The sequence below is a fragment of the Gasterosteus aculeatus genome, chromosome 15 (genome assembly GCF_964276395.1).
Source record: "Gasterosteus aculeatus chromosome 15, fGasAcu3.hap1.1, whole genome shotgun sequence".
NCBI classification, from domain to species: Eukaryota; Metazoa; Chordata; class Actinopteri; order Perciformes; family Gasterosteidae; genus Gasterosteus; species Gasterosteus aculeatus.
Genome location: NC_135703.1, coordinates 14,465,741 through 14,493,385, shown reverse-complemented (window position 1 = coordinate 14,493,385; position 27,645 = coordinate 14,465,741). Strand labels below are relative to the sequence as shown.

At 45.0% G+C, this 27,645-nt stretch overlaps 1 protein-coding gene across 19 annotated transcripts in view; it reads right to left on the bottom strand.

Moving 5' to 3' along the window:
- ralgapa1 (Ral GTPase activating protein catalytic subunit alpha 1) overlaps positions 1-27,645 on the bottom strand; it is a 52,453-nt gene that overhangs the window by 4,630 nt on the left and 20,178 nt on the right. For 12 of the 19 annotated variants that reach the window (XM_040199187.2, XM_078089028.1, XM_040199189.2 and 9 more), the window contains 14 exons: positions 27,365-27,433; positions 27,113-27,250; positions 26,364-26,547; positions 25,284-25,402; positions 25,036-25,155; positions 23,529-24,144; positions 23,098-23,213; positions 22,652-22,776; positions 19,217-19,288; positions 18,615-18,738; positions 18,153-18,308; positions 15,527-15,685; positions 14,010-14,137; positions 1,600-1,724 (listed from right to left, as the gene is read on the bottom strand). In XM_040199187.2, coding sequence (XP_040055121.2) covers positions 1,600-1,724; positions 14,010-14,137; positions 15,527-15,685; positions 18,153-18,308; positions 18,615-18,738; positions 19,217-19,288; positions 22,652-22,776; positions 23,098-23,213; positions 23,529-24,144; positions 25,036-25,155; positions 25,284-25,402; positions 26,364-26,547; positions 27,113-27,250; positions 27,365-27,433 — 2,251 coding nt within the window. Of the gene's footprint in view, positions 1-9; positions 43-1,599; positions 1,725-14,009; positions 14,138-15,526; positions 15,686-18,152; positions 18,309-18,614; positions 18,739-19,216; positions 19,289-22,651; positions 22,777-23,097; positions 23,214-23,528; positions 24,145-25,035; positions 25,156-25,283; positions 25,403-26,363; positions 26,548-27,112; positions 27,251-27,364; positions 27,434-27,645 lie in introns of all 19 variants that reach the window. The other 7 variants (XM_078089029.1, XM_078089030.1, XM_040199191.2 and 4 more) reach the window with 1 other exon arrangement.

Below are 27,645 nucleotides of genomic sequence, written 5' to 3'. Positions count from 1 at the left end.
CAGGCTTACCTTCTTAGCTATAGGCAAGTGAGACACTACGATCTGAGGGAGGGAGGGAGGGGGAGGGAGGGGGGAGAAAAAGACAAAAAAATAAAAAGAAATAAAAAATAATATGAAAAAAAGTTAAGAGGGGAAAAGCAAAAATTAGAAAGTGAAAATAAAAAATAAAAAACAGAAAGAGGATAATGTTTGATCATTGTGCTTTTAAGGGTGAGGAACCTAAGTTGAGTAAAGATCAGGAGACAGACACAGAGAGACAGAGAGACTCCTCTTTGGGGGACCGGGGGGGGGGGGGGGGGGGTCGTAATTTGTAATTCAGAGCACAGGATTAGTATGCTTATTATTATATCATATATAATTATTATATAATAATAATAGTAATAATAATATATTATTTATATTATTATTACGTACAGATTTTGCCGTAATCTCCGACGCGATGGTGTGCACATTTTGAGATTAGTAATTTGGCCATTTCAGACTAGTCTGGTGCTGAAACAGGCTGGTGCTGAAATAAGTGGCCACGAGGTGTCCGAGCGTCTCACCATCGGACTGACGTTCTGATCCTGTGTTCTGGAATGACGTTTTGGGGCTGAAGAACACACTGACAACCCGATAAAGACCCACATGCTTAGGGATTTCAGTACCCAGGTTGTGTGTAATGTTATTCAGCCTCAAAGCAGGTTGATTATTATTGTACAGCTATTAACATTTGGGACACAAAAGCTGGTGGGATGAAGAGCATTTGGACAAATAAAAACATCAGTACTCAATTACACACATATTGACACTCACAGTCACACCTCTGCTTGACCAGTAAAGAAACAGAGTAGAACCTCATGTTGCTGTATTGCTGACATATAACACTGGTGGGTCTGCAGACTTACGTCACCCACTGGTGCTCCTTCATGCTTTATGTGGCTTAGCTGTAGGATTAGATAATTATAAATAACTGCCACGCTGAATAATTTGATTACGTGCAAGTCAAAGGACAGCACGCTATTCTCAATGACACTATCCGTCTAATAAACTTAAGGGGACACACATGAGGGTCACGCAGCAGCGTTTAACTCGCTCGCATCTCTACGGCTGATCAGATGTCAGCTAACTCCTCAGAGACGCTCTGGAGACAGAAAAAGGCTCTGCGAGAAGCTTTGGACAGAAACCAGAACGCATCAGATACTCAGACGTGAGCTGCCAGTGTGTGTGTGTGTGTGTGTGTGTGTGTGTGTGTGTGTGTGTGTGTGTGTGTGGCGGCCCTGTTGGATGCTTTTGGTAGTTAACAATCCAGCAGTGGTACTTAGCGGGAGAAAAAAAGCTGTATATTTACCTTTGTTCTTAGTATTAAATCATTTTTTTCCAATGTATTTTAGTTATTATGTACGGTCAAGGCACACGCACAGATGAAATATTTGAAGTTTGTCTCATAGGTCTTAATGTCACTAGTCTAAATTCCCCCAAGGATTTATGGTAAGGGTCAAGACACGTCTAGCTGTGGCCCCTGTGGCTGTTAAATCAGCAGTTTTCTCCTCTGAGGTCTTTGCCGGTCTGGTGTTACGTTGGTCTGGACGCTGCGCGGGCTGGAAGGTTGCATCTTACCCGTGTCAGAGGGCAGGTGCGTGCAGGGAGCGGGACTGTAGACCCGAGCCGCATAGTCCTCGAACGTGGTCGGCTCCTGGTGGTGCTGCACGATGGTTTCTAGGTACCGGGCTCGCTCCTCATAGCTGGGGTCAAAGGTCAAGGTCGAGCAACAACAACAAAAATGAGGACCAGACAGCAGCAGTACCCAAAATGAGCATGATGTCATCAGGGCTTGGAGACTACAAGCAAATGTATAAAAACGGCCGCAATACCAACTGGCTGTGTGGAGCTTAAAAGATGCGGGATTATAGAAACACTATCCAGTTGCATTATGGGAAGTGTAGGCTCCAGTGATACAGGAATCTTTTCGCTTTAGAATCTTACAAAGCATTTATTGTTCCAAAGTTTTAATACCTCAAATTACCTTTCCCTAAACTTCACATTCAAACAAAAAATGCCAGTAAAAGTAACTGAAAATAAGAAACCAAATAGAAAACCGGCTGTAAAAAAAAGGTGAAATACTGCAAAATAAAGCAAATATAAATTAGAAGAAGACACAATAAAAAAGTCAGCACTGTTTCCAACACTCCATATAGCTGCAGGGGTTCGCACATGGATCTACAGTGAATGCGGCGCAAAGGAGGAGGAAATCAAAGCTCTTTTATCACCAGCTATTACAGCCTTCAGCATCGAATTCAAAGAGCGGCGCTGAGAGCTGAGTGAATGGAAACCAGGACTTCAACTGTCCATCTATTAGAGATAACCTCATAAATAGAATGACATTCACCCCGCTCATACATCCAGCCATAATGCCATATGCAGCTATTATAGTCTCTTTGACACACAAACACAGCTCAGCTCCAAATAGTATTACCATTTGCTCAGTGAGCTTCAATAACCTGGGTTTTTCAATGAGAGCAGAGTGTGTGTATTTGATAACAGGGGTTGTGAACAGGCGCCATGTGTGTATGTCAGCGCATGTGTCGCCGTACGAGTGTGTGATAGGATTAGGCCAATGAATCTTCAGAATGAAATCTATGTGTGCGTGTGTGTGTGTGTGTGTGTGTGTGTGCGTGCCTTGTGAATGGGGCGGCCATCTGTAATAGCTCCCATGGGTTTTATATTGGGTTAGAGAGCCGGTCCACGGGCCTCAGAAGCAGAAAGATTCAGGTCTAATGGTAACTGATCCGGTTAGAGACAATGATAATAACAACAATATGGCTCTCTTAAAGTGGAGGGACAAACTGCGCTGGCACAATTCAAAAGAAACAAGGAGAGTGGAAATGGAGGAAATGAAAACTAAAATAAACCGCGGAGAGACATTTTACGAAATACAACCACACTGTATTTCACAGGAACTTCAAGGACTTTTAAGATCTAAAAATAGCAGTTATAGTTTCAAATATACTTCTCAAATTAGTGGGAGAGGGAATAAAGGCGGCGGGGAAGCAGGGATGGAGGCTGGAGGTGCAAAGGAAGCGAGATGGAGCGGGAGGAAGCGAACTTGTAAAAAGAGAGGGAGGATGTAGCAAGGGTGCCGAGGAAGAAGGGTGAGAATCCTGCAGCAAATCACAGTGGAGTGGAACGGGGAGGACTGCGGGGGAGACAGGATAGGGAGGATACAGATGTAACAGCATGTGTGTGTGGGTGAGAGAGAGAGAGAGAGATCTCGCCGTTTGCCTTTTCCCCGTTTCCCGCTGCCCTACATCGCACTTCCTCCATAGGTGTGTGTGAAGGGGAGAGTTGTGTGACTCTAATGCAATTAGGACCAAGAGTGGTTCTATATTCCTGCAAACAACACCTGATTGTCTTCATTGCATGTGTAAATAGCGTGTGGCCGTACGAGGCGGCAGCTTGGGAAATACAGAAGTATCTGCCAACACAACCTCTGGGTTCTTTAGAAAGCCGCTGCCTGATAAAAGGCCACCGTTTTGTCATTTCTGAAAAGGTCAAAAGGTTTAAAGGACCCCAGAGAAAGATGTCTACAGAGGCGGAGGGGGGGTGGGGGGCTGTAAGAAAGAAGGTGGAGAAGAGGGAGAAAAAAAAAATACGCTGGCATGGCTCCACCGCTGGGATAAACGATGGGAACATCACATTACTTTTCTTCGCTGCCTCTGTGAGATGTGTCTGTCTCCCTTTCTTCCTCTCAGCGTGGGGGTTCTGCCTGCGGCTTCATGTCACCGTGTCACAAACACCAGCTCCGACTTCACCAGAGCGAGCGCCGGATGCTCCGTCGCTGCACAGCACTTGACATGAGCAGTTCATATTTAGGATAATTAAAAGAGCCTGCGCAGTTATTCTCTACTTTTAGTAACTCTGTTCAGTTACAAAGTTTGAATCTCGGAAATATATGTACATACATGCCGACAGCAGGGCTCCCAATAGGTTCATCATGATCTGAGGCAGCGCCAGGAGATCGCCGGGCATTGGAAAGAAAACTGCTAACTGGTGCTAATGGTGCAAACTGGAGGCAACAGTGGAACACAAAGGTAGCCGTTACTCCCCTACATCCTTACCCAGCTAGTATAGTAATGCTCTGAATGTTGTATATTAAAGGACGTTCAGGCAGCTTCATTTTAACGTGGCTCTTGCTGGAACCGTTTAGTCTTTGTGGCGTCTAGTGGCGCACCTTCATCATCGAATGAAATGATTACTATCAAAAAGTAGAAACCAATGAGGGATCAAGGAAAATGGACTCTGGCTGACAGATCCTCCCTCCATCCATCCAAATGCACTCCACGCTGAAATCTGTAATTGGATTTAAGATGGCCCCTCTTTTTTGTCATTAGCTGAAAAATATCTTTTGGAGGCAGAGAAAGAGAAAGAAAGAGGGAAAAGTATGAGGGGACAAAGGCTCGCAAAGCAGCGAATAGAAAAAGCGGACAGGTGGGAGGACCGGGGGGGTAAAAAGCCTCTTTTGTATCAAGTCAGAAACTCATTTTCTTGTGGGTGACTGAAAAGAGGAGATTATACCTCTCTCATGTGAATATAGTAGATATTTCTATGAATGTCTACAGATTGGCAAAATGTTGTTTTAGTTTAGTATAATAAATCAATTAAAAATCAAAGGGAAAATTTAAAGATGTGGTCAGGATACAACCCCCCCCCCCCCAAAAAAAAAACCTTAGCTCTTCATACAGAACAGCTGACTTGATTTTTCTTGCAGAAATGTTCCGCTGGTTAAGCATGTTTTCACGGCACACAAATAAATCAGGGGTTAGGGTCCACTAGAGTGGGAGTGGAAAAGGCTTTTCTGGATGCAAACACTTGTCACCTGCATGCACAGACTTTGACCATCAGCCTCACTGCTGGCGAGAGAATCACATCCTGTGCAGATAATGTCAAACATTACTTCCCATATCACCAGCAAAGGCTATATTGACCTTTACTGCTAATGTGTTAAAACTAGACAACTAAAACTAAATAAGCTTCACTCAACTGTAATAAGTTAAGGAAGAAGACATTATTCTTTACTTTTCTTTCAAACTGATGTTCTATCTTACCGTCAAACTGTTGCCAAACTTTACTTCCAGTTAAAAAAAAGACAAAGCAATCCAATGAATCTGCGGGAAACTGTAGTTTTTAATTAATGCACATCTGGTGTTTGAGAGCTATATCTATGGCAGCGGCGTTTTAAATACATTTTAAACTAGACTGAAAACAAACTGAAGCTCCATGTTCATAGTAATAAACATGATGTGGCTCACTGATATGGCTTGATAGTGTTTCCACCGCTGATGGAGCTCTGCCGTGGATGACTCATCATGCTGTGGAGAAACAGGTACCGACGGCACGTATCGATGGCGTCCACGAGGAACGTCGCCTTCTTCTTCAGCCGACGTCGTCGCAGCAGAAACCAGACGATGATGCATTTAAAAGACACACTCGGCAACTGTGCAAGTGGCTCTGAAATGGCGTCTCGTCAAGTCCAGCCAGGCTGCTTTTATCGATTTTTAAAGCGACAGCGGAGTTTAAAGAAGTGGGATGGGTCAAGGTTTCTCTGTTCACTCGCTGCTATTCACATTTTCTTACGACGTTTATATGAATCGGTTGCATTTAGTCGGCCATGACCGCAATTCAACCGCGTGAAACTCCAAACAACTCCGCCAGCGTGAAGCAGGAGCATTCGGTCGCAGCTTTGAGCTTTGAGCGATTCTGAACGTGGACAAAGGGAAACTTGTCTCAGCATTCTACGGACAAGCTTAAACATCGGTTTTCAAAAGGTTAAAAAACGTGTTAAAAGCGCAACCGTCTACTTTCACCTCACCTCTGAAACACACACACACACACACACTCAGTATCTCACCCTGAATCTCACCCACACACCCAAAACTATCTGTGCTCTCCACCCCAGGCTTTGGAACAGACAACAGAGAGGACATCAGAGGGATAATACAATTGGAAAAGCTTTACAGCGTGTAATGATAAACCTGTGCGTGTCTGCCTGTGTGTGTGTGTGTGTGTGTCTCCATGCCCAAGGGAAAAAGCTAATGGGTTTATATCTTTCTGCGATAGCAATGATATGGAGGCTTTGTGATTTTATTAAGAGTGTGTGTGTGTGTGTGTGTGTGTGTGTATGTGTCCACGTACGCCAAAGATGAGGGCAGAGATAGGTTGGTCTAATGCACTACTTATTGTCAGGGGACAACGTACATCCCCCCCCGCACACACACAATTGTATTCACCCCTATTCATCTGCTCTTTAACCTAATGCAGACACAGGCCGAGGAGAAAAACAGACGTGCTACATTAATTGGCCCCTTGTCACCCCACCCCGCTCTTCGACATGTGCACACACACACACACACACACACACACACACACACACACACACACACACACACACACACACACACACACACACACACACACACACACACACACACACACACACACACACACACACACACACACACACACACACGCACACACACACGCACACACACACACCTCCCTCCCTTTCACCACTGGGGAGCCCTAAAGCTGCCAGTGCAATTACAGCTCTATCTAACCCCCCCACACACACACACACAGCAATGTGCTTGGACAGACACACACGCACACACAGCTTGCGTGTGAGTGAACGTCACAGAGGCCATGATAATAATTCTCTGATTAAGCAGACGGATGTTGTTCTTATCTGCAGGCTGTAACAGTTCAGCAGTATTCCTCCTCCGTGCACACATACAACCACAAACACCCACATGTGAGGTGAGATGAGAAGAAATGTTGTCCTTCCATAATGTGGACACGACCTCAAAGACATTACGTTATCCAGCTGCCACACACTCCCTGGACATGACGGATGCATCATGCGCCACTCTCGTGTTGTCTGTCCGTCACATCCAGACGTTCAAATGTAAACTGAACGCAGAGTTCTTGGCGAGAGTCATAAATAGATCCAGATGTTTGAAGGAGATATTTTCACAGCAATAAAAAATACATATATAAATATTATGAATTGAACAAAATTACAGCTCGAAGCAGCTTTTAATGTTAACGTTGTTCTAATTTTCAAACTAATAATACCAAATGTCTATTAATCTATTAAAGTATTTTGAAAGAAAACTGTATTTCTTTCTCCTTTAAATTGCAAATTAGTTTATTTTTTAGAGCTAACCATCTTTTTCGCTAGTCACACAAGTCTGATGCATTTACATCCGTGATTGGTTCCATAACAATTAACAATCAAGCGAACGTCGTGGCAGAAAAAGCAGCCTTTACGGTTCCTAAGCGCAATGAACAGAAACAAACCGAGCTGAGACATTTCTGCTCCTAGTTTGTACATTATCATTTTATCATACCGCCCTTATATCACCAGCAGGAACATGTCTTGAATAAGATTTGGTTCTGAGACAATTTAAGCAAAAGGAGTCCAAAGGTAACAACAACTCTCCTCTTATTTGTGTTAAACACAAACAAACAAACATCTGCCCCCAATGTTTTTAAATAATCTAATATTTATTATATAATACTATAAATATATATTATGTATTCGTAATAATCTGTTTTTACATGGTAATTTGTCATAACTAGTAATGTCAGTAAAAAGTCTGATTTCACAATGTAAAAACCTGCAGGAACATTTAGAGTTTCGTTCTTTCTCTTCCAAACAAATATTTGAGGGTGATTGATTAATTGATTAATCACACACACACAACTACTCCTAACCTGTGAAGACCACCGTTTGGGTGACGGCTGTCAGAGCGTATGACTCTGCTGCACTCTGTCATGCTCTCATCCTGAATCTTAAACACCATGTCACATAAAAAGACTTACATTCTCGCACGCACACACACACACACACACACACACACACACAAAACACACTGTGTGTGTGTATCAGTCAGAGGGGGAGTAGCTCAAACAAGACGTGATCAAGCCGCTGATGGCTACAACTCATGTGTCCGCACAGCTCCTGGTGACTAGTAGTCTACGTGTGCAACGTGTGCACACACACCATCACGTGCACACACACCATCACGTGCACACACACCATCACACACGGCTATTGCATGAATCGTACGTTTCTGAAATTAGAACAAAATTAATAACAAAAAACAAGCAATTTCTAGAGTAATTCGCTGTGATAATTCCGGTCTCAGACCTGAGATCTCTGCGTGGGCGTGGAGCCTGAAAAGGACACGTATGTTTACTGCTAAACGGAGTCTGTGTGACAACAACACGGTGGTAAATACCCGCAGCATTGATAAGGTGTTAACGGTACTTTAGGAGATACGGAGTGCGATCTCTATGCAAAAAGGCTGCTTTGCAAACCTCCTCCTCACACCAACACACGCACACGCACACACACACGCACACACAGTACCGCGTGATAAACACAGAATGGCAGAGGGAAAAGAAAAAGAGTGCGTCTCCATTTGACTCTAGTTGATGCAATGCAGGAATTAAAGGTGAGGCAGGAAGGAGCAGCAGTTTGTCACAACATTAAGCGAACACGGGGAACATTACACAACATCTGCAGAAACGCCACTCAGCAGACCGATCAATGAATGACTGATTAGCGCCATCGGGCTTCTCAACAGGGATTTAAGAGACAAATAATACATCAGAGTTTATGTTTAATACCCCCTTAATTATTTAATAAGGGGAGCAGCCGTATACATTATTTTGTCTTTTTTTCCCGCGACGAGAGTACCGATAAGTAACCGAACCGATTGATTGGCGGTATTGGTAACAACACTGGTATTGATAAAATCCCAGCGATACGCACACCTATAAAAAAAAACCCTGAAAAACATCCCGTTGACCTGCTGTACGTGAGTGAAGCCCACAAAATATCCGACAAAGTGTCAAACGTCAGGGTGCCGATATGAGCCAGTGGAACACGCACACGCACACGCAGACACACACACACACACACGCACACGCACACAGGCGAAGGAGCGATTACCTGCGACCTCCTCCTCCTCCTCCTCACCCCTTTCTTTTCATTTCCTCTATCTGTTCAGGAAATAATTAAGCACAACCCCCCCTCGCCCCTGTGCACATATTCATTTCCTCACCCAAACTAATACACAGACCCTTAACCTAATCCTAACTGTATTTTAAAGCATCAAATAGCGCTTGGGGGTGTGATTTCGATTTGCTATCAATTTGCCATAATGGCTGCTCATGGAACGTTCTGTTTTCAATAATAAAAATACATTTCTCTTCCTCCACACAAAGCTCTATCCTTCACATCAACAACATGCAAAAATACAACTTCTCTTTCTCCACTAATCTAATATATATATACAGTATATAGATATAGGCTGGGCACGTTAACGTGTTATAACCACGTTAACAGAGCTATCCATCAACTCTGACAATAATTTTATCATGCGTTAACAGCGTAACACTGCTGCACACATTAACCGAGAAAATAGAGAAAGGTACTTCACTTTTAAATGGACATTTTCATTTTAAATCTCTACCAGACGGCTGTTCGATAAACAACCTGGAATTATCTTATCCCCAGAGTACTACGTGCCTGAAGTACTACGAGCCTGAAGGCGTGAAACGCCTCTTAAAGGCGTTACACAGCATTGATGCAGCCCACTAGCTACACAAACAACCAGCGGAGCCAAACTTCCTCAGACTTCTTCGGCATGCATAAAGAAGTGGGTGTTAAAAGTTAATTTTGGTCATTGTGTAACTGATCAACCCACATCACTGAAAGTGTTTTTTTGTTCTTTCTTTGACTGAGATTCTCCAAAGGAAATCTACAGGCTTCAAAGTTCCTTTAAAAAAAGTCCCCTGCCAGTAAATCCAGCTGTGTTCCTTTTTTGTGCTAGACCACTCTACCTGCCTCACTACTGCACATATGCTGCATTGTGTTGTTCCCCCTCAGAAGACCAATGTTGCTTTGGTACCGGTTATCAGATAATATATTAAAAATTGCAAATGTTTTTAGTGGAATATCAGTGATCAGTCAATGCGCCTGGATCAGCAGCTATAATTAATATGTGACTTATTTGTCTCATACTCATTATTGCAGACTGAAGACAGGCAGCTTCCGATGTCACACACCAGGGGGAGGGGGGAGGGGGGGGTTCGAAGATAACATGACCCCATTTCAGCATCAGCGACAAAGAAATGTCTCCAATGTGTAAGGTTCTGACCTCACCTCTTCCCCGCGCGGAGGACCAGCACGCTCCCCGTCGCACACAGCCGATTGTCGCCTCAGTGGGACAATGGGCTCCATTGTGGGGGCTGGCAAAGAGAAGGCGGGGAGGCCGCCGGGCGCTTGGCTGCCCTCGGTGTGTGTGTGTGTGTGTGTGTGGATATGGGGGATAATAGCGCTACATGCCCAGAGCTGCCATTATTTCAGTGGAAACAGAGTGGGGGGGAAACGAGGCAGAGACACACATGCGCAAAAGAAACACACATGCACACTTACACGCACGCAGCATCGCTATCACACTGAGCCATATGCTGACCCCAGCCTCAGTGCAGCCATCTCTGCCAATCAACTACTAGAGGGGATGTCCCAAACACACACAGACACACACACACACACACACACACAAAAGCTTTAATCCTGTGAGTGAAATATATACACATGCAACATATACGCTGCAAAATACACAAGTGTAACTGGAGTGATATACATTCGAAAGTCCAAGCACACACACTTGCTGTGTGTGTGTGTGTGTAGCAGCTTAGTGACTCTCCAACATTGTTCCCCAGAACCACAATCACCCAGGAGCAGATGCAGGACAGCACCGGCTTGCCCCTACACACACACAACCCCACAGACACACACACACACACACACCTAAAGCTTGAAGACGCTCCCACGCGGCGCTCACAGGCTCTCTAGTTATCAGACGGCGGAGCAGCCAATGGAAACTCACAGGTGAGTGAGCGAGCGACCTACAGACGCTCTGCTCACGAGCACCTGGTGACCAAAAAAATTACACTTCGAGTACGTTCATGTGCGTTCATTATGTTGTCTGCTGTGCTCAGAGATTCCAAATTCAGAAGTGGTCAGGAGGCTCAATACATCCTCAGTGCTTCCCTTCTGTGACTCTAACTAGAACTATTTTCAGCATAAACACACGTATGAGTTTTGAAGGAAGTAAGGATCTCAGTTTGTGTCTGTGCGAGCTGACGGCACACAGTAACACAAACAGACACGCTAGAGCAGCAACTCCAGTTTTTGTCAAAGGAGTCTCGCGGCTTTGAAGAGCGCGTAGACAACTGTGGGCGGTGCCCTTTGCCATCCGCTGTCCCCAATACACAGCGTGAGCTTTCCTTTTTAGGGAGTGTGGGGACAGCGGTGCGTCCTCAGCAGTGCGTCCTCAGCAGTGCGTCCTCAGCAGTGCGTCCTCAGCAGTGCGTCCTCAGCAGTGCGTCCTCAGCAGTGCGTCCTCAGCAGTGCGTCCTCAGCAGTGCGTCCTCAATGCTCACCGGTTCCACTCAGAAGGTTCGGCAGGGCAGTTATGAAGGAGGAACCGGACGGTGTTTGACACGATGTTTACGAGTCATCAGACGGTCAAGCTAAAACATGCTGTGCGCTGTGTTGCATTGTGAATGTTGTGAGGCCCTGTTTGTTGAGTGTCTGTGTGTGTGTGTGTGTGTGTGTGTTGTTGAGTCTTGGACTGCTTTTCTTGCTGCAATGAGCTGATATGTGAGATAGAGCTGTGCCTACACACAGCTGCCCCAGCGGCCTGGCACTATGCGTCGTGTGTGTGTGTGTGTGTGTGTGTGTGTGTGTGCGCGCGCGCTTCTGGATGGCTGTGGTCATGGTGAATGAAAGATCAGAGAGAGGGAGGGAGAGAGAAGGCAGATGGACTGCCCCGAGGGCCGGGAGGAAGACAGAGGGAGGGAAGTGGGAAAACAGACAGAGATAGACAGAAAAAGAAGAGAAAAATGCCAGTTAACCACTGACACACTTAGCACTGCCAGGCTCTCCCCCCCCATAGTTGCCTCTGTGCAGCATTCAGAACCACACAAACACTGCTTGATGAGGGCGTCCAACCCTCGTTGACCCTCGCTAACCTCCTGCAACGTTCGCATTCTGTCTTACAACCAAAAGCTGAAAGCTGCACGCTGCCGTCGCAGCTCCACTACACCACTCCTGCATAACTTTATCTTGTCTTATGAATCTGGCACCAGATGACAAACATTTAGCATTTAGGGTTAGTAATTAAGAGTTTTGACACCATGTATCAATTCCCCTAACTAGTTTATATATTTAAATGCGTGTCTCTTTAGGGAAATGTCTCACGCGCTTCTGTCTCCAAGGAGAACGACACGTGTTGTCTCCCACATTCATAAAGTTGACAGGCGTTGCTGGTGAAGAGTGTGACGGGAGTGACACTACGAGTAAAGTGGAGAAAAACCTGAGGAGGAAAAACAGACAACGGGACAGAGATGCAAGAAGTCAGAGAGGCGAGAGTGACGCAGCGGCAGAAGCAGAAGGGCGGAGCACGGCTGGAGAGACGGTGGAGGAGAGACGTGTGCGTAGACAGGAAGTCAATAATGACTGATTACTGTAATTCAGCCTGTCAGGGACATCGACCTGCTGCTGCGGCCAATCAATACGCACCAACACTGGCACACGCACCCAAACGCCTCAGAACAAGCGCACGCGGCCCACTTGTCAACGGGCGTGTGTTTGTGTGATCTCACACACACACACACACACACACACACACACACACACACACACAAGGTCTGGGGGTGTTAGCTCCCACATTGAGCCAAACTAATGGCTTCTTCAATCCCCCCCGGAGCCCCAAATCTCAGGGCTGATGGCACGTTGGAGCGGGAGAAAGTTGGACAAGAGGGGAGTAAAGGGACACACGGCGAGGGAGGGAGGGGGGGGGGTGGGGGGGGGGGGAGAAAGGTGCTTTAACAGGTGTCCTGGTGGCTTTATTTTGGCGTGCGCTGTGGCTTGTAACCCACGTGCAAGTTGTTTGAGCCGCACCACCTCAGCGCTCTGTAAAAAGGCCTTTTCTCGTCCCGATGCCGCGCAGAAAAGACCCTCCTCAGACCGGTGTGGTGTTGGCATGTCAGCGATTCTTTTAATTATTTTTGTTTCCAAGCCGTCCCGTCTGGTTTACACTGTACTCGTGCACACGACGTGTTTGAATGTGACCAGCAGAAACGACACCACAACACTAGAGCATCACACAGGAATCAAATGGCTTTCAATGATCAGCCGGCGGCTCATCTCGCCTCAACAGGGACACGGTCACCTCTCTGTGGTTGGTGTGTGTGTGTGTGTGTGTGTGTGTGTGTGTGTGTGTGTGTGAACGTACACTCGGTACTGCACGCATCTGCATGTGGGCCTCTGAGGAGCTTACGTCTGTGTAATCGACTGTCCGTGCTTGTTGAGACAGAAGAGTGTGTGTAAGCGTGGACACGTGTGTGTGTGTGTGTGTGTGTGTTTGTGAGACCAGAGAGCAAAGCCCCCTTCATCTAGAAGCAGCATTAGAGAGGAGAGTCATCAATAAGCATCGACCACAGGGGGCCGGTTCCAACCGAAACTACCATCACATCGCATCAAGCGGGCCGACTGCGCGGGCGCACACCTGTCTGTGCCTTGATCGCTCCCGCACACACGGCTGCATACGCACTTGATATACGGCACTTCAGAGGCGACTAAACACAGCTCTATCACAGTAGCACTTATACCCTGAAAGCCATCCACCGCTGGACATTGATTTGCTATTCTTACCACTCGAGCTGAGCGAGCAGCGACATTCTCGCTCGCGCGCAGACGTGCGAGGATCTCAGCGGCCGGCACAATGGCGATAAGATATACAAGCCCCGAGTTGCTCACCTGACTCTGCAAACGACTCACTTATAAAGACCCTACTGTGAGGTGTTGGCATGGAGACGGAGGCACAGCCAGCAAAGAGAAGTTGAGCGACTGACTGACCTTCGAATTCTGAGCCCGGCTTTCAAAAGGATACAAGTTCTGGTAGAGGGGAATGAGGGATTTGAGGGCTCGACTGGCGTTGATAGCTGTGGCTCTGACCATGGTGGGCAAGATGTCCATGTCCACTACGGCACCGTCAAACAGCGGGCCGAAGAATGGCACCTACAAACACAGAGGAGAAGTTGAGAAACCGGCATCAAAGCAGACAGAAGGAACTTTGCTCTCAAATTTTACAGTTGATTTTTTTGAATTAAGCGTCAATGAGAGCCGATAAAAGACATGCGACTCTAGATGTATTTACCAAAACAGAATGATCTCTTGGAGCCACTGGGGTTTTACTAAGTCCAATTTAATTTCATACTTTGCTTGTGGAATCCACCAAAGAGAATAAGGGGCGGCTTCTTATTGAATTTATCTGTGGAGCAGGTCTGCAAGCCGTGCACTATACGACTGGATACAGTGCTTTCAGGACAACAACACACAGAATATCTCATCTAACTTGTTTTTGGGTTCATGATAATTCAATAGTTTTGCTTTGTAGAATGAATGAAGCAAAATGAGGTTATGTTATTAGTGCTGTGGTATCTATGTCATACAGAAAAAAGCAGCATTTTATTGCGTTAGTTCTCGTTTGAAATGCAATTACGCTATCAGTGCTGTGGTCTTAACGTCTGTGTGTTTTAGACTGATACATTAACCAGAGCAGCAAGACTCAGGAAAAGACTCTCTCTAGGATTGTTAGTCAATCTGCAGGCATATCTGTGTTGTCTGGTAGGAAACATACAATAATGCACCAAAACACCACCCATCTTCAACGTTTTATTTTTGCCCTAATCCGCATCCATAAAGTGTAACGGCTCAAACGTCATTAGAATACCCATGGCACTGTCGCTAAAGTTGTACATGACGCCATTTGACTGGAAACCTTTTCTTTTGGAGGACGTGCTTGGTCTCTCATTGTTGCTCTTCTGTTTGTTACACAGCGAGGCTTTTACAACGGTCTGCGGCCGTGCAAGCAGCTCTGTGAGGCCGGGCCATGGCAGCGTGAGATCTGCCTCGGGGTGTAAGACGTTAATCGCCAGAAAACTTTATTTTAAATGGATTAGGAAAGGAAGCATCGGCGCAGGATAACTAACTGCTGGCCTTTATAGAAACCATCAGTGGAAGGTTTTTGAACAAAGTTTCGAAATGAGCTCTTGAATGACCTTTGAGATTGTTAATAAACAATCACCAAATTCACCATAAAGGAGAATGTGGGCATCACATTCCAGAGGACTCCTCTTCTGGGGACCATGAACTGTTGTACCAAGTTTCACCAAACTACTGGAAATCCTTCCAGCTGTGCGATCAACAGAGCCGCGCCCCTTCGCCCAGCTGCTGTGATCGGTCTGACTGAAGCATCGTGCAGGGATTTAATGATCAACTTAAATGTCTGGCTGTTTCAGGGGCATTTTCAGCCAATGATAAAGGATTCTGCAACACAGTTAATTGCCCAAAGAAATGACAGCTGGCAGAGTCCAGTGTTGAAATGCTGAAGGCTGTTTTTCTTACCTCAGGTTTTTTGAGTATATGAATGGAGTACATGTGGTTCTTCATGGGGTAGATGATGATCAGCACGTCTCCAAACTCCGTGGGGATGATCCCTCGCCGGTAGTCTCTGCTATGTTCCGACCAAACAATGTGGACCTCGTCGTTACCCAGGTGTCGAAGCTGGAGGACGGAACAGACAAGAGGATAAATACTTCAATTAAAAACGGAATAAACATCGCAACTGTTTTTCTTGCAGCACAAACAACAGAAACCGTCGACTTGAGCCGAAAACACAAACACACAGAGGGTCTCGCACAATGAGCTGGACAAACACCATCCATCATAAACCCAAGGCTTTCTTTGCGTGTACGAGCTATAGGCGGCCCTGGGGGTGACGGAGCGAGTGTGTGAAGACGGAGGAGTGGACAAAGAGCGAGTGAAGCTCCGATAAGATGGACTGCGGGCTGGAAGACGGATGGGATCTAGTCCGATGGCGGCCGTTCGCAGTGTTGTGTGTGTAAGTTTCACTTCATAAACTAAGGGCTGGCGGCAGCTCTGTCATTAACCTTGACGCCTGCTAGAATAGACACACACATGGACACACACGCGTGTCTTCGAGAGACTAATGCCTTCAGATGTCTGCCGCTCTGAGCCTTGGTGCCGATACATCCGCATTTCATATGAAATGTTTGCTTGAATCGTACCAGTTATGTATTTTGTCTCCCGTTAAGATCCAAGTAGTCTGATACGCGATCAGCTCACCCAAAAAGCTGAGAGAACAGTGTGTGAACAGAAATCCAAGATACAAAATACATTTTGGGACAGAAGGTCTGCGCAGCATGAAAAAAAAATCCCCCAAAAATATGATTAAACAATAACATCTCTAATGATGTAGCAAAGCGGGTCGAGGGTGAAAACAAGGGTCTCACACACACACACACACACACACACACACACACACACACACACACACACACACACACACAGAGCTGACCCCAAGCCATGCTTCACCGACCTGACAAAATGTATTTATTTATAGATTATTTGAATAAAGGTGATATAAATAAAATAAATACAGGAATATTTGCATGCAAGACATATTTTAATCAAATGTGATCTTTACCTTTATCCTTACCAGTCACATCACAATGGAGGTAAAAATAATTTGAACAAAATGCACTGGAGAGATCCGTCATTCTCCCATTCGGTGAGTTATGACTTTCACTCAAGGGAGTCTTCACTTCTGAGGTGATGCTCTGATGTGCATCACCATTCTTCAACAACGCAGAGTGACGTTGACTCTGAACGCTGCAATCAGTCGCTGTAATGCAGCTGTAATCCTTTTAATCGGGTTTCAAGCAGATGTACGAGAGGGAGCAGAACACACAGCAAAGAGCGAGCGCTGAACAAACGCCCTGCGATAAAATCCCACTGCACTGAGCATGTGTGTGTGTGTGTGTGTGTCTGTGTGGCAGGAGTACGGCTGATAAATACCTGCCAGTATGGACACGTGTATGTCTATCAGTATAAACTCTTTTGTGGACACGTTTGTCAAACATGTACATGCAGTTGTGAGCCTGCGTGTGCGCTCACTACCGCGTGTGTGGGTTTGTGTGTAAGCTCTTGTAAGCACAAATGTGTAGTTGTGCGGTCATTTGCGCACATATGCTAAAGGCTTTATTCACATCAGCCAGCCCAAATGACCGCACGGTGACACATTTGTGCCGGCTAATGTGAATAAATCCCTTAGCATATGTGTGTTTGTGTCACGTTAAACAGGTTTGTTCTGTGCGCATGTGTGTATGCGAGCATGCGTGTTTGATTGGGCCATCAGCTGATCAGGGAGACGGATGGTGTCGGACCAGGCGCTGATAATCCAATCAGGAGCCTGCAGCGACGTGATAGGCCGAGAAGCAGGAAGTATGATCTGATTAAAGGGACATTATGGCCATGTGCAGAGTGCACCAATGCCTGGGGGTTGACAGGTGTACACACACAAGTACACACAACACACAATAAACCTGCCTGCCTAGAAACTGATACGAGTCCACGCCAGGCACAGACATGATTGCCACGAAGAATTATTGGAAAAATTGTTGTTCTTTCGGAACATTGACATTAACAGATAGGTAGGTTGGTGTGTGTGTGTGTGTGTGTGTGTGTGTGTGTGTGTGTGTGTGTGTGTGTGTGTGTGTGTGTGTGTGTGTGTGTGCGCGCGCGTGCGTATGCAGCAACCTATGTTCATTTGCAAACAAAAGAGATCGGGAAGGAGGAAAAGAAAAAAGGCATCAAAAGGGAGACGAGTAGGATTATTTCCCCCCTTCCTCTCACTGCACATCTCCCCTCATTAAATTAAATTAGAGCAGCAACAATAATTACGCTGGTTATTACTAATTACGCCGCCTCTCTCACCGCACAACCTGCATTTGTGTGACGCGGGAGATAAAGGGGCCGACAGATGCAGTGTGCTTGACAGAGAGAAGAAATTGGAACATTTTGAAAAGTCAAGAGTGAGCAAATCCCCCCCCACAGTGATGAGCAGACAATGAGGTGACTTTCCACTGGCAGGACTGAAGAGGGAAATAAGAGAATAGGGGAGAAAAAAATACGCCAGGGAAATATCACCAGTCAGATGGGTGTGTGTCACCTTCTTGGTGAGGTTGTGGTCCTGGTCGTGGGGCATGCGGGTGGAGACGTGGTAGATGACCTCGGTGGTGGAGGTGGCATAGTAAGGCGTGGTCTGGCCCGTGCTGCGATTCCTCTGCAGGCCGCCCATGAAGCCGCAGTGAGTAGCGAGGTCCACCTGAGGACACGCAGGTACATTAAAAACGCCTCCTTTTCCCCCCTTTCATTGGGGATAGAATAACATATGAATCAAATCACACTAGCTTCAGTTTTCGCTGATTCTTAAATAATAACAAAAGATAAAATGTTCATGTGTTAAAAATAAAAATAAATGTATTCTATATTCTATTTGATTTTTGTATGTTTTAACTAACTAAGATCAAGTCCTAAAAGTACTAACCAGGAGACTTCAGGGACCCAATGTCAAAGATATACGTGGATATAAACCATGTGTGAACATCTATGAGAATGAAGGTGTTCTTACCTCCCAGCCCAGTCCAGAGACAAAGTCCTCATAAGCCTGGCTGCCCGCTGTGTTGGTCAGTATGGAGTGTTTGTCCTCTTGGCCCTCGGCCACATAAAACACTGCTATCTTATGAGTCTCGCGGCTAGAAGAGAGAAAAACAATAATGGCCGACACGGCGACAAACTGAATACCGGACCATACATTCATTTGAGCAGCTTCTACAACATCAATACATTACTTTAGTTGGACCAAAGCACTTCTCCCCTGATCCTTACCTCCATCCTTCAGTGTGTTATCGGGGTTTTCCCCCTTAAATAATGAAATGAGGCGTGATGGAACAGATTAATCCCCGGTGATCAAGATAAAAGGGAAGGAAATGGTGCGCAGCATATTCAAAATGGGGCCGATCCATTCGGAAGTCTCTTCTATTGTGTGTTCTTATCTATATCTGTTGTGTCCTCTGAAATATATTCATTCAAAGCTACTTTTTGTTTTTAGATGTAACAATTAAGGGAAAACCTGTTTTTCCAGCAGCCTAGTCATAATTTATACTTTGGTCCGGAGCAGTATCTACAGTAACCCACTACAACAGAAGAAGGGGTTCCTTCAGATTTTCTCACCACTGTTGTGAGTCCAGGTTCTTCAGCTCTCGCAGTAACTTCTCATTCTTCCTCAGCAGATGGAAGTTACTTCTGGAAGACAACAGATACATGCGCAGGTTAGGTATACATATATCCCATGGAATAGTTAGAGTAATAAGAGTAATAGTCAGTAGTTTATCATAGTGAAAATACAATCATTTATTTCCTTGTCATTTCAATTAGACGCAGCTCCTGTGCTCTGCCGTCCCTCTTGGTTTTTCCTGTGTGCTAAACCGCGTGGGCATTTGATAAGGTGGATTACATTTCTTGTGCCTCTCTGCCATTAACTGGCTAACACCACCGTCTCCTTTAATTGGCTGGTTGCTTGTTTTTGTCACCGTTCACTGCCAAAAAGAAAAAAGACAAGAACAAAAAGAAAAACAAAAAACAAATCCTGTGCCATCTGAATAAGACATCAAGCAGAGCGGCCAGGACTTCTAGTGAAAAAGACCAGAATCCCAGATCGAATTAATTCAAAGCAATATGAAAAGAAATAACATTTGAGCTTTCTAAGCATTTTGAAAGAAGCTTTCATAATCATCACAACATCAGATCCCATCCTTTGGGTAGATTTGTACGAAGACAAAAATGGTCCCTCATGTCAGATTTCAAGTAAACCTCAGTCACATGACAGTAGAACTTTGCCTTCATCAAGAAGGATTCTCAACAGGCCTGAATGTAAGTCAATTATAGGTAGTTTGCTTGTTTGTTTCCCTTTTCTGATTGGCAATCTCAAGCATAATGAGTATAAAATCTGTCTCCACAGACGCCAACAAACTCTCGTTCTCAATATAACTACTACCTGCAGTGATACTCGCTGCATTGTGTTGCTATGAGTTGCTTAGTGTTGTGTAGTGCAATGTATTGGAAATGTATACTGTAAAAGTGTCATAAAAAAAACAGGAAAAACACACAAAATACTCAAAATAATACACAAAGGTCTTTTTGCCTCTACGACACCCACAAGGCTCATTACCGTCCCTGAGGAAGCGTGAATCTATCGATGGACGAGAGATTCGTGTTCCTGGTGGTGCCAAAAATGTTTTTGTTTCAGCAGTTTAGCAGTATTGCTAAGCTACAAGCTATAGGAACCAGCCTCATCGTACTACGTCCCAGAGAAGGTCGCTAGAGATCGACAAAAGCACGAGGACAAAATACGATTAACAAACTAACAAGTTTAGGGTTCAAAATGTCCCAGCCACCAACCTCTGACATAAAAAGCTGAGACTTGAGGGGACACTCTGAGGGGACTGATAATGACTTGTCATTCTTTCAACAAAAAAAGAAGAAAAAGAGTGAAAGAGCAGGAGATAAAGGGGGAGAGGAAAGGAGAGAGAGAGATACAGCAATTTGCTCTTTATTAAACTGATACTTGGTAATGGCCTCATTCTCTGCTCTCAAAGACTCCATTTACACCCTGGATTATGGGGAGAAGCATAAAAGAGGACACATGCACGCAGGCACATCTTAGTGTTTGTGATGTCCCATCTGAATACCCAGAGAGACATAAGGACACAATAACTGATGATTAGACAATTTCGTCCTATTTTTCTCATCAGTCTCTCCTCTTTCCCCGCCCAATATCTAAGCGTCTTTAGCATCCTTGTTTTCTCATTTTCTTCATTATTTGCTTACTTATTATTTGTTATTTTTTTTGTCTATATCTGCACTCGCCTTATTCATCCTGTTTTCTGATTTGCCACTTCTCCCACCATCATCTCCTTCTTCAACTACTACCTTTTATTCTAACCCTAAATGGGTGAGTTTGATCAATAGAGTACTATACTCATTATCACACTCTCTTCCACACACACACACACAACACACACACACACACAACACACAACACACTGCGAGTGTGTGTGTGTAAGAAGTCCATTGTGCAGGCTGAATGCAGAGGGTGCAATTCCCTGGGTGAAGCATAAAGAGCGATGAGGGTCCATTAGCTGGCCAGATACTTCTAAAGTGATACCTTGACATTATGTATTTTCGCCCGGAGTCATTGAGAAGATGAAATGGTGTGCCTTGTGTCTAATTAGCACAAAATACTTTTCTGAATGGGACATTTTTCTTCCATTTGCATTCAACGAGCATGTGGTTTGTTCGAGGGGGGACAAAAAGAATTGTAAAGACTTCAAAACAGGCGTGTTACATCGGACTAAAAAACAGCCTCTTAGCAGGAGACCTTTTGTTTCCCCTTCTTACGTATAAATGTGACACTTCACTTTTATTAGTCCTAATAAGTACCATGTCCTATAGCACTGTACTAGTACTACAATCCTGATTCCCAATGAAGCCGGTGGCTCTTAAGTCAACTGCAATCAGCATCCTGTTTCTCAAGTGCGAGTATTGGCCAAAACAGTGACGTTATTTTAAATCATGTATTATATTTACAATAACTTTTCCATCAGAATTGCACTTGTACCTTTTCCCCCAAACCGTTTTAGACAGACACTCTCGCTTGCCATGTTCAAACCAATGCCAGAGCCCTGCAGCAGAGCCTACAGATACAGCCGGCTAGTCACCTTCGGCTAGGTTGGACTCTAGTTAGCTTGGGCTGGCGAATGTTAGCTTGGGCTGGCGAGTGTTAGCTTGGGCTGGGTTCCGACTAGCTGGTTAAATTTAGCTTGGGATGTGTCTTGAAGAAGATATATCTGAACTTTGTTTTCCATGAACTAAATGAAAACAAAGTCAGTTACATTTGAATACAAAGTTATACTTAGATTGTTTCAGTAAAGTACATGTTTTTCTCAAAAAAAGTACACTTGCATGTGGCTTCTGTGGAATATTATCAACAAACTGACGACCGGGTTCATAAATTAGACCAAATAATAAAATACATTTAGTGTACACCAGCATACAGCTATGATTCTGAAACTATCTAATCAATAAAGAAAGGATAACAGTGTAATTCCGCTGTGATTTTGAAACTGTAATAGAATCAATAGAATAACCATTGCGCAGCTATGATTGTGTCCAATGCAATGTAATCAACCGGAATGCATGTATGCAATACTTGATACCACTTACTGAACGCAGCATCTTGATATCACTTACTGAACGCAGCTAATACCTCATTGCACCACCATATTCTGGAATAACTCTAAATAACTAGTCAACTTGAAAGCACCAGGAGACGTCCCATGCACAGGGGCGAGGACACTAACTTTCACACCTTTACTGACCCGTATCAAGAGACCTGCAAGAGACAGTGACTGTGGGGGAGTCAATGAGCTACTCTGTGGCCTGTAGATTACAGAAACCAGCGGATCCTCAGCAGAGATATTCTTTTTAGCACAACAACTTTGTCTTGCATTAAATACTTTTCAATCCAAGATGTCTTTTGTCCGTCCGGAGTTTCTTCATTTTTGAAAACAATACTTCCATTATCTGTATGTCTGTGTGTGGTCTCACCTCTTCTCCCAGGAGTTGAGCCCCAGGATGTTGATCAGCAGTCTGCAGTAGTAGAAGGCTGACTGTGGTGTCTCAGTCTCTGGTTCTGTCTGCTGAACGGCTCTCATGTTCAGATCCTCACCTCTCTGAAACATTCAGAGATTCAGTTTTATATTTATTAAATAAGTCAACAATATCCAGAAAACGAACCAGAAAACGACACGTCATGAGAGCCATAACTCAAATCGTAATCAGAATAGAGATGCCAACATAAGAAAGCTCTTTATAGTTTATCCAAATATCACAACCTTGATGCAAGACCTTTGTCTTGATAATAGCTTTGCATTTATTGCCAAGCAGAATTCACATTGCTTCACTGAGGACAGTGTTACTCTTATGAGCCACCACCAGCTGAACATCCACCGCATCAAACTCATTTTATTCATGCAGTTATGGACACAACGTACATGAAGGACAAACTCTCTTTCGGCGGCGCTCTGCTTCAGGATGGCATTGATCACATCGTTCTCCTGCTTTTCTGAAACGCACGCTGGGGGAGGCGCCGGGATGTTGAGCGGCATGCCTGAGGGGACCAATCAATCAGGTGACAAACTTATTTCCCTTTAGGTCTTCTACAGTCAGGCTGATGTGTTAGTGAGAGTCCACCCTTGATTTGATGAACATTCCTGTTTTTACAGTACAAATAGAATAAAAATATCCTTTTGTGATTGGTCCTTCAGTCTTTCAACGTGTGCTTTGCTTATTCTGATGCCGATGGTTTAAGATACAGTACAAGGAAAACTATTCACGGCTTCCTTTCAAACAGGGCGGCCTTCAAAGTCAGTGTGTTAAATGTTTGCCAAACGTGCTGTAGATTGAATGTACAAGTGTACATTACCTGCTCTCTGTAGACACTCAGGACTGGAGTATCCCAGGTACTGCAGCATTTCATCCAGCGAGTCGTCTCCCTCCCTCAGTGAACCCCAGGCCGGCACCGCCTCCCGACACACGCGTTTAGCCAATGGCGGAGCCAGGATCTGTTCCAAGCCCGAATCCCCTGCATCCCTCTCCCCATCCATCCTCTCCTCCTCCCCCTGCTCCTCCTCTTCTCCTCCACCTCCACTTTGCTCCCCCACCCCCTCCTCAGAGACTCTTCTCTCCTCTTCCTCTCCCTGAAAGCTTTGCCTTTCGCCCTCAGTCCCTCTCCCCCCATCCTCTGGCTCGCTCTCCTCCTGCCCCTCCTCTTGGCTGTCTCCCCTCTTCACTCCTTCCATCTTTTTCAGTGGATCGGCTTGAGGGGTGCGCAAGTGGGGACGCTCGGCGTGAGGCGACCGCGCGGGTGGCATGAATGCGTTTGTCGGGCTGTTCGGGGAACCCGGGGGAGGACCGTAGAGAACGGCGGAGTCCCAGGAGTGTTTTCCCGCGACATCTCGGATGATGACGCGAACGCAAGCAGGAGCAGACGACAAACCGGCCGTCATTCCTCCTCCCGGCACGCCAGACTCTGACCGTATCTGGGACGTAGAGGAGGACAAGGGACATTGGTTAATGCACCAAATTGCACTGCCGAGTAGCACAATCCACATAAAACCCTTCTTGAATAGCTTGAATTGACCAACTTTGCTTCCTTTTAGTTACAGTTTCTCATTCGCAACCTGTAAAACTTTTATGAGAATCCATCAGTTAATCTGTTTTTATGTGTTGGAGGAACGAAAAATGTAATAGACACTGTGAGATGCATGTAGTGGTAAAACATGTTGTAAACATTTGTCTGGTGCTAAAGGCCAGGTCTCAAGTGTTTGACCCTGATGTGCAGAGACAGAAAGATTTAGGGTTTGCAGCTGTGTCTGGAGAAGGGGGTTAACTTGCTCTCACAGACCCTTATCGAAGAAGCATTGTGTGTTACCCTCATCTTCACCTGAGTTCTTATCTCAACTTGAATTGTGGCTTCTCGTAAACTGGCCTGACGATGGTCTTCATGTGTATAAAAACTAAGCGTTTTTACTGCTCGGAGACGCCATCACACAGAACGCTGGAATACGTGCTGGTGTGTTTGACCTCCTGCTTACAAGCAATAGTTAGAGCCAGATATCTGCGGAGAAAGGCTCATGTAATCTTTTTCTCTTCTAAATAAATGTTAACGTTTTGACTTTAATCGATCAACGTGCTGTGATCCTTCTCATCAACCAACTCGGGGGGATCGGAGATCCCGACAACACCAACGTGGACGAGAACTAACTCTCTCGTGAGACTACAAGTAGGGGAAAGTAGATCCTTTTAGGTTTTGAGATCAGTTGGCCTTTATCAGTCATGATTACACACATTATAAAATAGGTAGGGGGTTAAAAGTCATAAAGTGGGAGAGTGATGGTGGTTTGAAAACACTTTCTCTTAGTGGTGGTTACCTGATACACGGAGAGCAGCGTGGAGCCGTTAAGGACCAGGAACTGCAGGTTTGGCGAATGGAAAAGCTCCGGTCCAAGATCGGCGCTCTCACAGAACGGGTTGTCTTGGTTTTCACACACCTACAGAACACGGGCCACAACGTTGCTCTGACCACGATGCAAAGATCCAAACAAAAGTGCTTTAACCTATTTGTATGTATGTAGGAGACATACAGCCATTGTTACCAGCTAACACGCAGGAGCAGTACCTGACTGGACAGAGTGGCAGGCCCTCCAGACATCGGATAGTGTCCTAGATGGTTGACCAAGTGTGTGATGACCGTTCTGGCTGCGATGGAAACCAGGCCTTGCTGAATACGGTTACGGACTGCAGACAGAGAAGGAAAAAGCGGATATTACTTACGTGTATATAGTTCAGAAGAATTAACTACGGGCTTTTTCTTTCAGGGGTCAAAACATGTATTATTCAGGTTCCAAGTTGCAACAAAACTTTGGTGAAAACCAAGACGTGGTCCAAAGACACGTTCGGCTTGTACATAGTTTGCCTCATGCTGAGCAGAAGCCAATGCCATCACACACTGTGCTGCCAGCAGATCTGGGCTAATCAACATCGCTACACACAAAGTGACACACACAGTTTGCCTAGAGCTCCTTATTGATGGGATGTGTGTAGAGTACAGATATGTATTGACCACACATTCTCAACAACATCTGAAACCCCAGGAGAGCTTGAAAGGAGGAAAGGGAAGCAAAAGAAAAAAGAGAAAAGTCAAATGACCAGAGAGGAGATATATATATATATATATATATATATATATATATATATATATATATTTATATTTATATATATATATATATATATATATATGATATACACAGAGAAGTGAACAGTATATTCCCAAGAATGTATTTCACTGCTTCACTTCCTTTCACCCATTTCGCTTTGAACACAAGAAGACACAAATAAAGAGGGGAGCGAAAAGAAGACAAGCGTGGTCCATCACGGTGCTGCCGTCATTAGACTAGACACGGTGTCCTGGAGGGCCACAGCAGGGGACCATACACACTCTCACACGGATGCAGACAGGTGCACACACACACACGCACACACGCTACCATCTGTGGTGATTGGTATGGGTTTGGTGGACGGCTCCGGGTCACTGTGTGTACGACAGTGCTCCACTTTAGATGCAAGAGTTAGAGCCTACATATAGATATGTACTGCGGCCAAACCACACATTCACATGCTTAGACTCGTCTCTACAGATACGGAATGGTCGCAAAGACGGTGCTCGGCGGCGGCGTGTGCCTGCTGTTTGATGAATGACCTTCAGTGACAGGCTGCAGCTTGCTGGAGCGCTCGGACTCCGGGCTGTGCAGCGGCTCCGGCTCCCGGAGGCTCTCCAGCAGCAGGAACGGGTCGTAGTCTGGACTCTGCAGGTCTGACAGCTGCAGCGGGTAATACTTGGGACTGTTGAAAGACTGGGCTCCATACACACAGCCATGTAATACCTGGACCATTTTAAAAGAAAAAAAGGGATTTCAGTTGGACTTCAGTTCAGCCTCCTTTGGAGACCATGTTGAAGGCAAAAGTAATAGAATGCTAATCATCCATCATCTGTGTTTTACTTAGAGTGGCTGGATGTTTGTACAGAAACAGCACAGGAGCCAAACAATGTACTGAAAGTTAAAAAAAAATCAGTTTAAGACTAAGATATATATCGTATATTTTCAGATCTTTCGCTTCTTGTGTACAGATTGCTATTTCCTACAGGGAACTGATGCTGTCAAATCCATCTCTTCACAGTCACAGAAACAGTTGGGTGGTTATTTTGTTTGTTTGTTTTATTGTGTTCAGGTCGGACTTTATAAGTCACACTATAACAGACTAAACACGATTTATCCTTTTAAAGAGAGGATGAATGATAAATGGGTGAAAATATGTAAGTAAACCTTCCTCATGTCAACATTGTGTGTGTGTGTGTGTGTGTGTGTGTGTGTGTGTGTGTGTGTGTGTGTGTGTGTGTGTGTGTGAAGGGCTGAAAGAGCTCACAAAGAGACAACCCCACATGCACACCTTATAAATACAGCTGAGCAGGGTCTTGGTGGGCTGATCTCTCTCTGGGGGGCTTTGTGTTTGAACGGGCTGAAGAAGAGTCTTTGGAGGAAGCGCCATCACCCAGTCCAACAGACACAACAGGAGGGACACCACCAGCTGCGACGCACAAAGAAACACTCAGCTATAGTCACTTTAAAAACAAAATGAGTGATATTGTGATCGTTCACCAGAATTTGTGTGTGTGTGTGTGTGTGTGTGTGTGTGTGTTACCCTCTTGTCCAGTTCATGAGGCGAGGATTCGGTATTAGGCAGCAAGTGTGTGATGGTGGCAATCAAAATCTAAGTAAAAACAATCAAAATTATTTTACGCACTACTGTAGCAACTACAGTACTGCTGTAGGTGTTTACAAGATACAACACAAAAAAACACAGCAAATCATAAGAAAATATATGTATTATTTTATATATAATGAAAAAAAAAAACAAGAGTGAAGGTTGAGCGAAAGCAGCAACATTCGGTGTGTTTCAATGAAGTTTCATCATCTTTATAC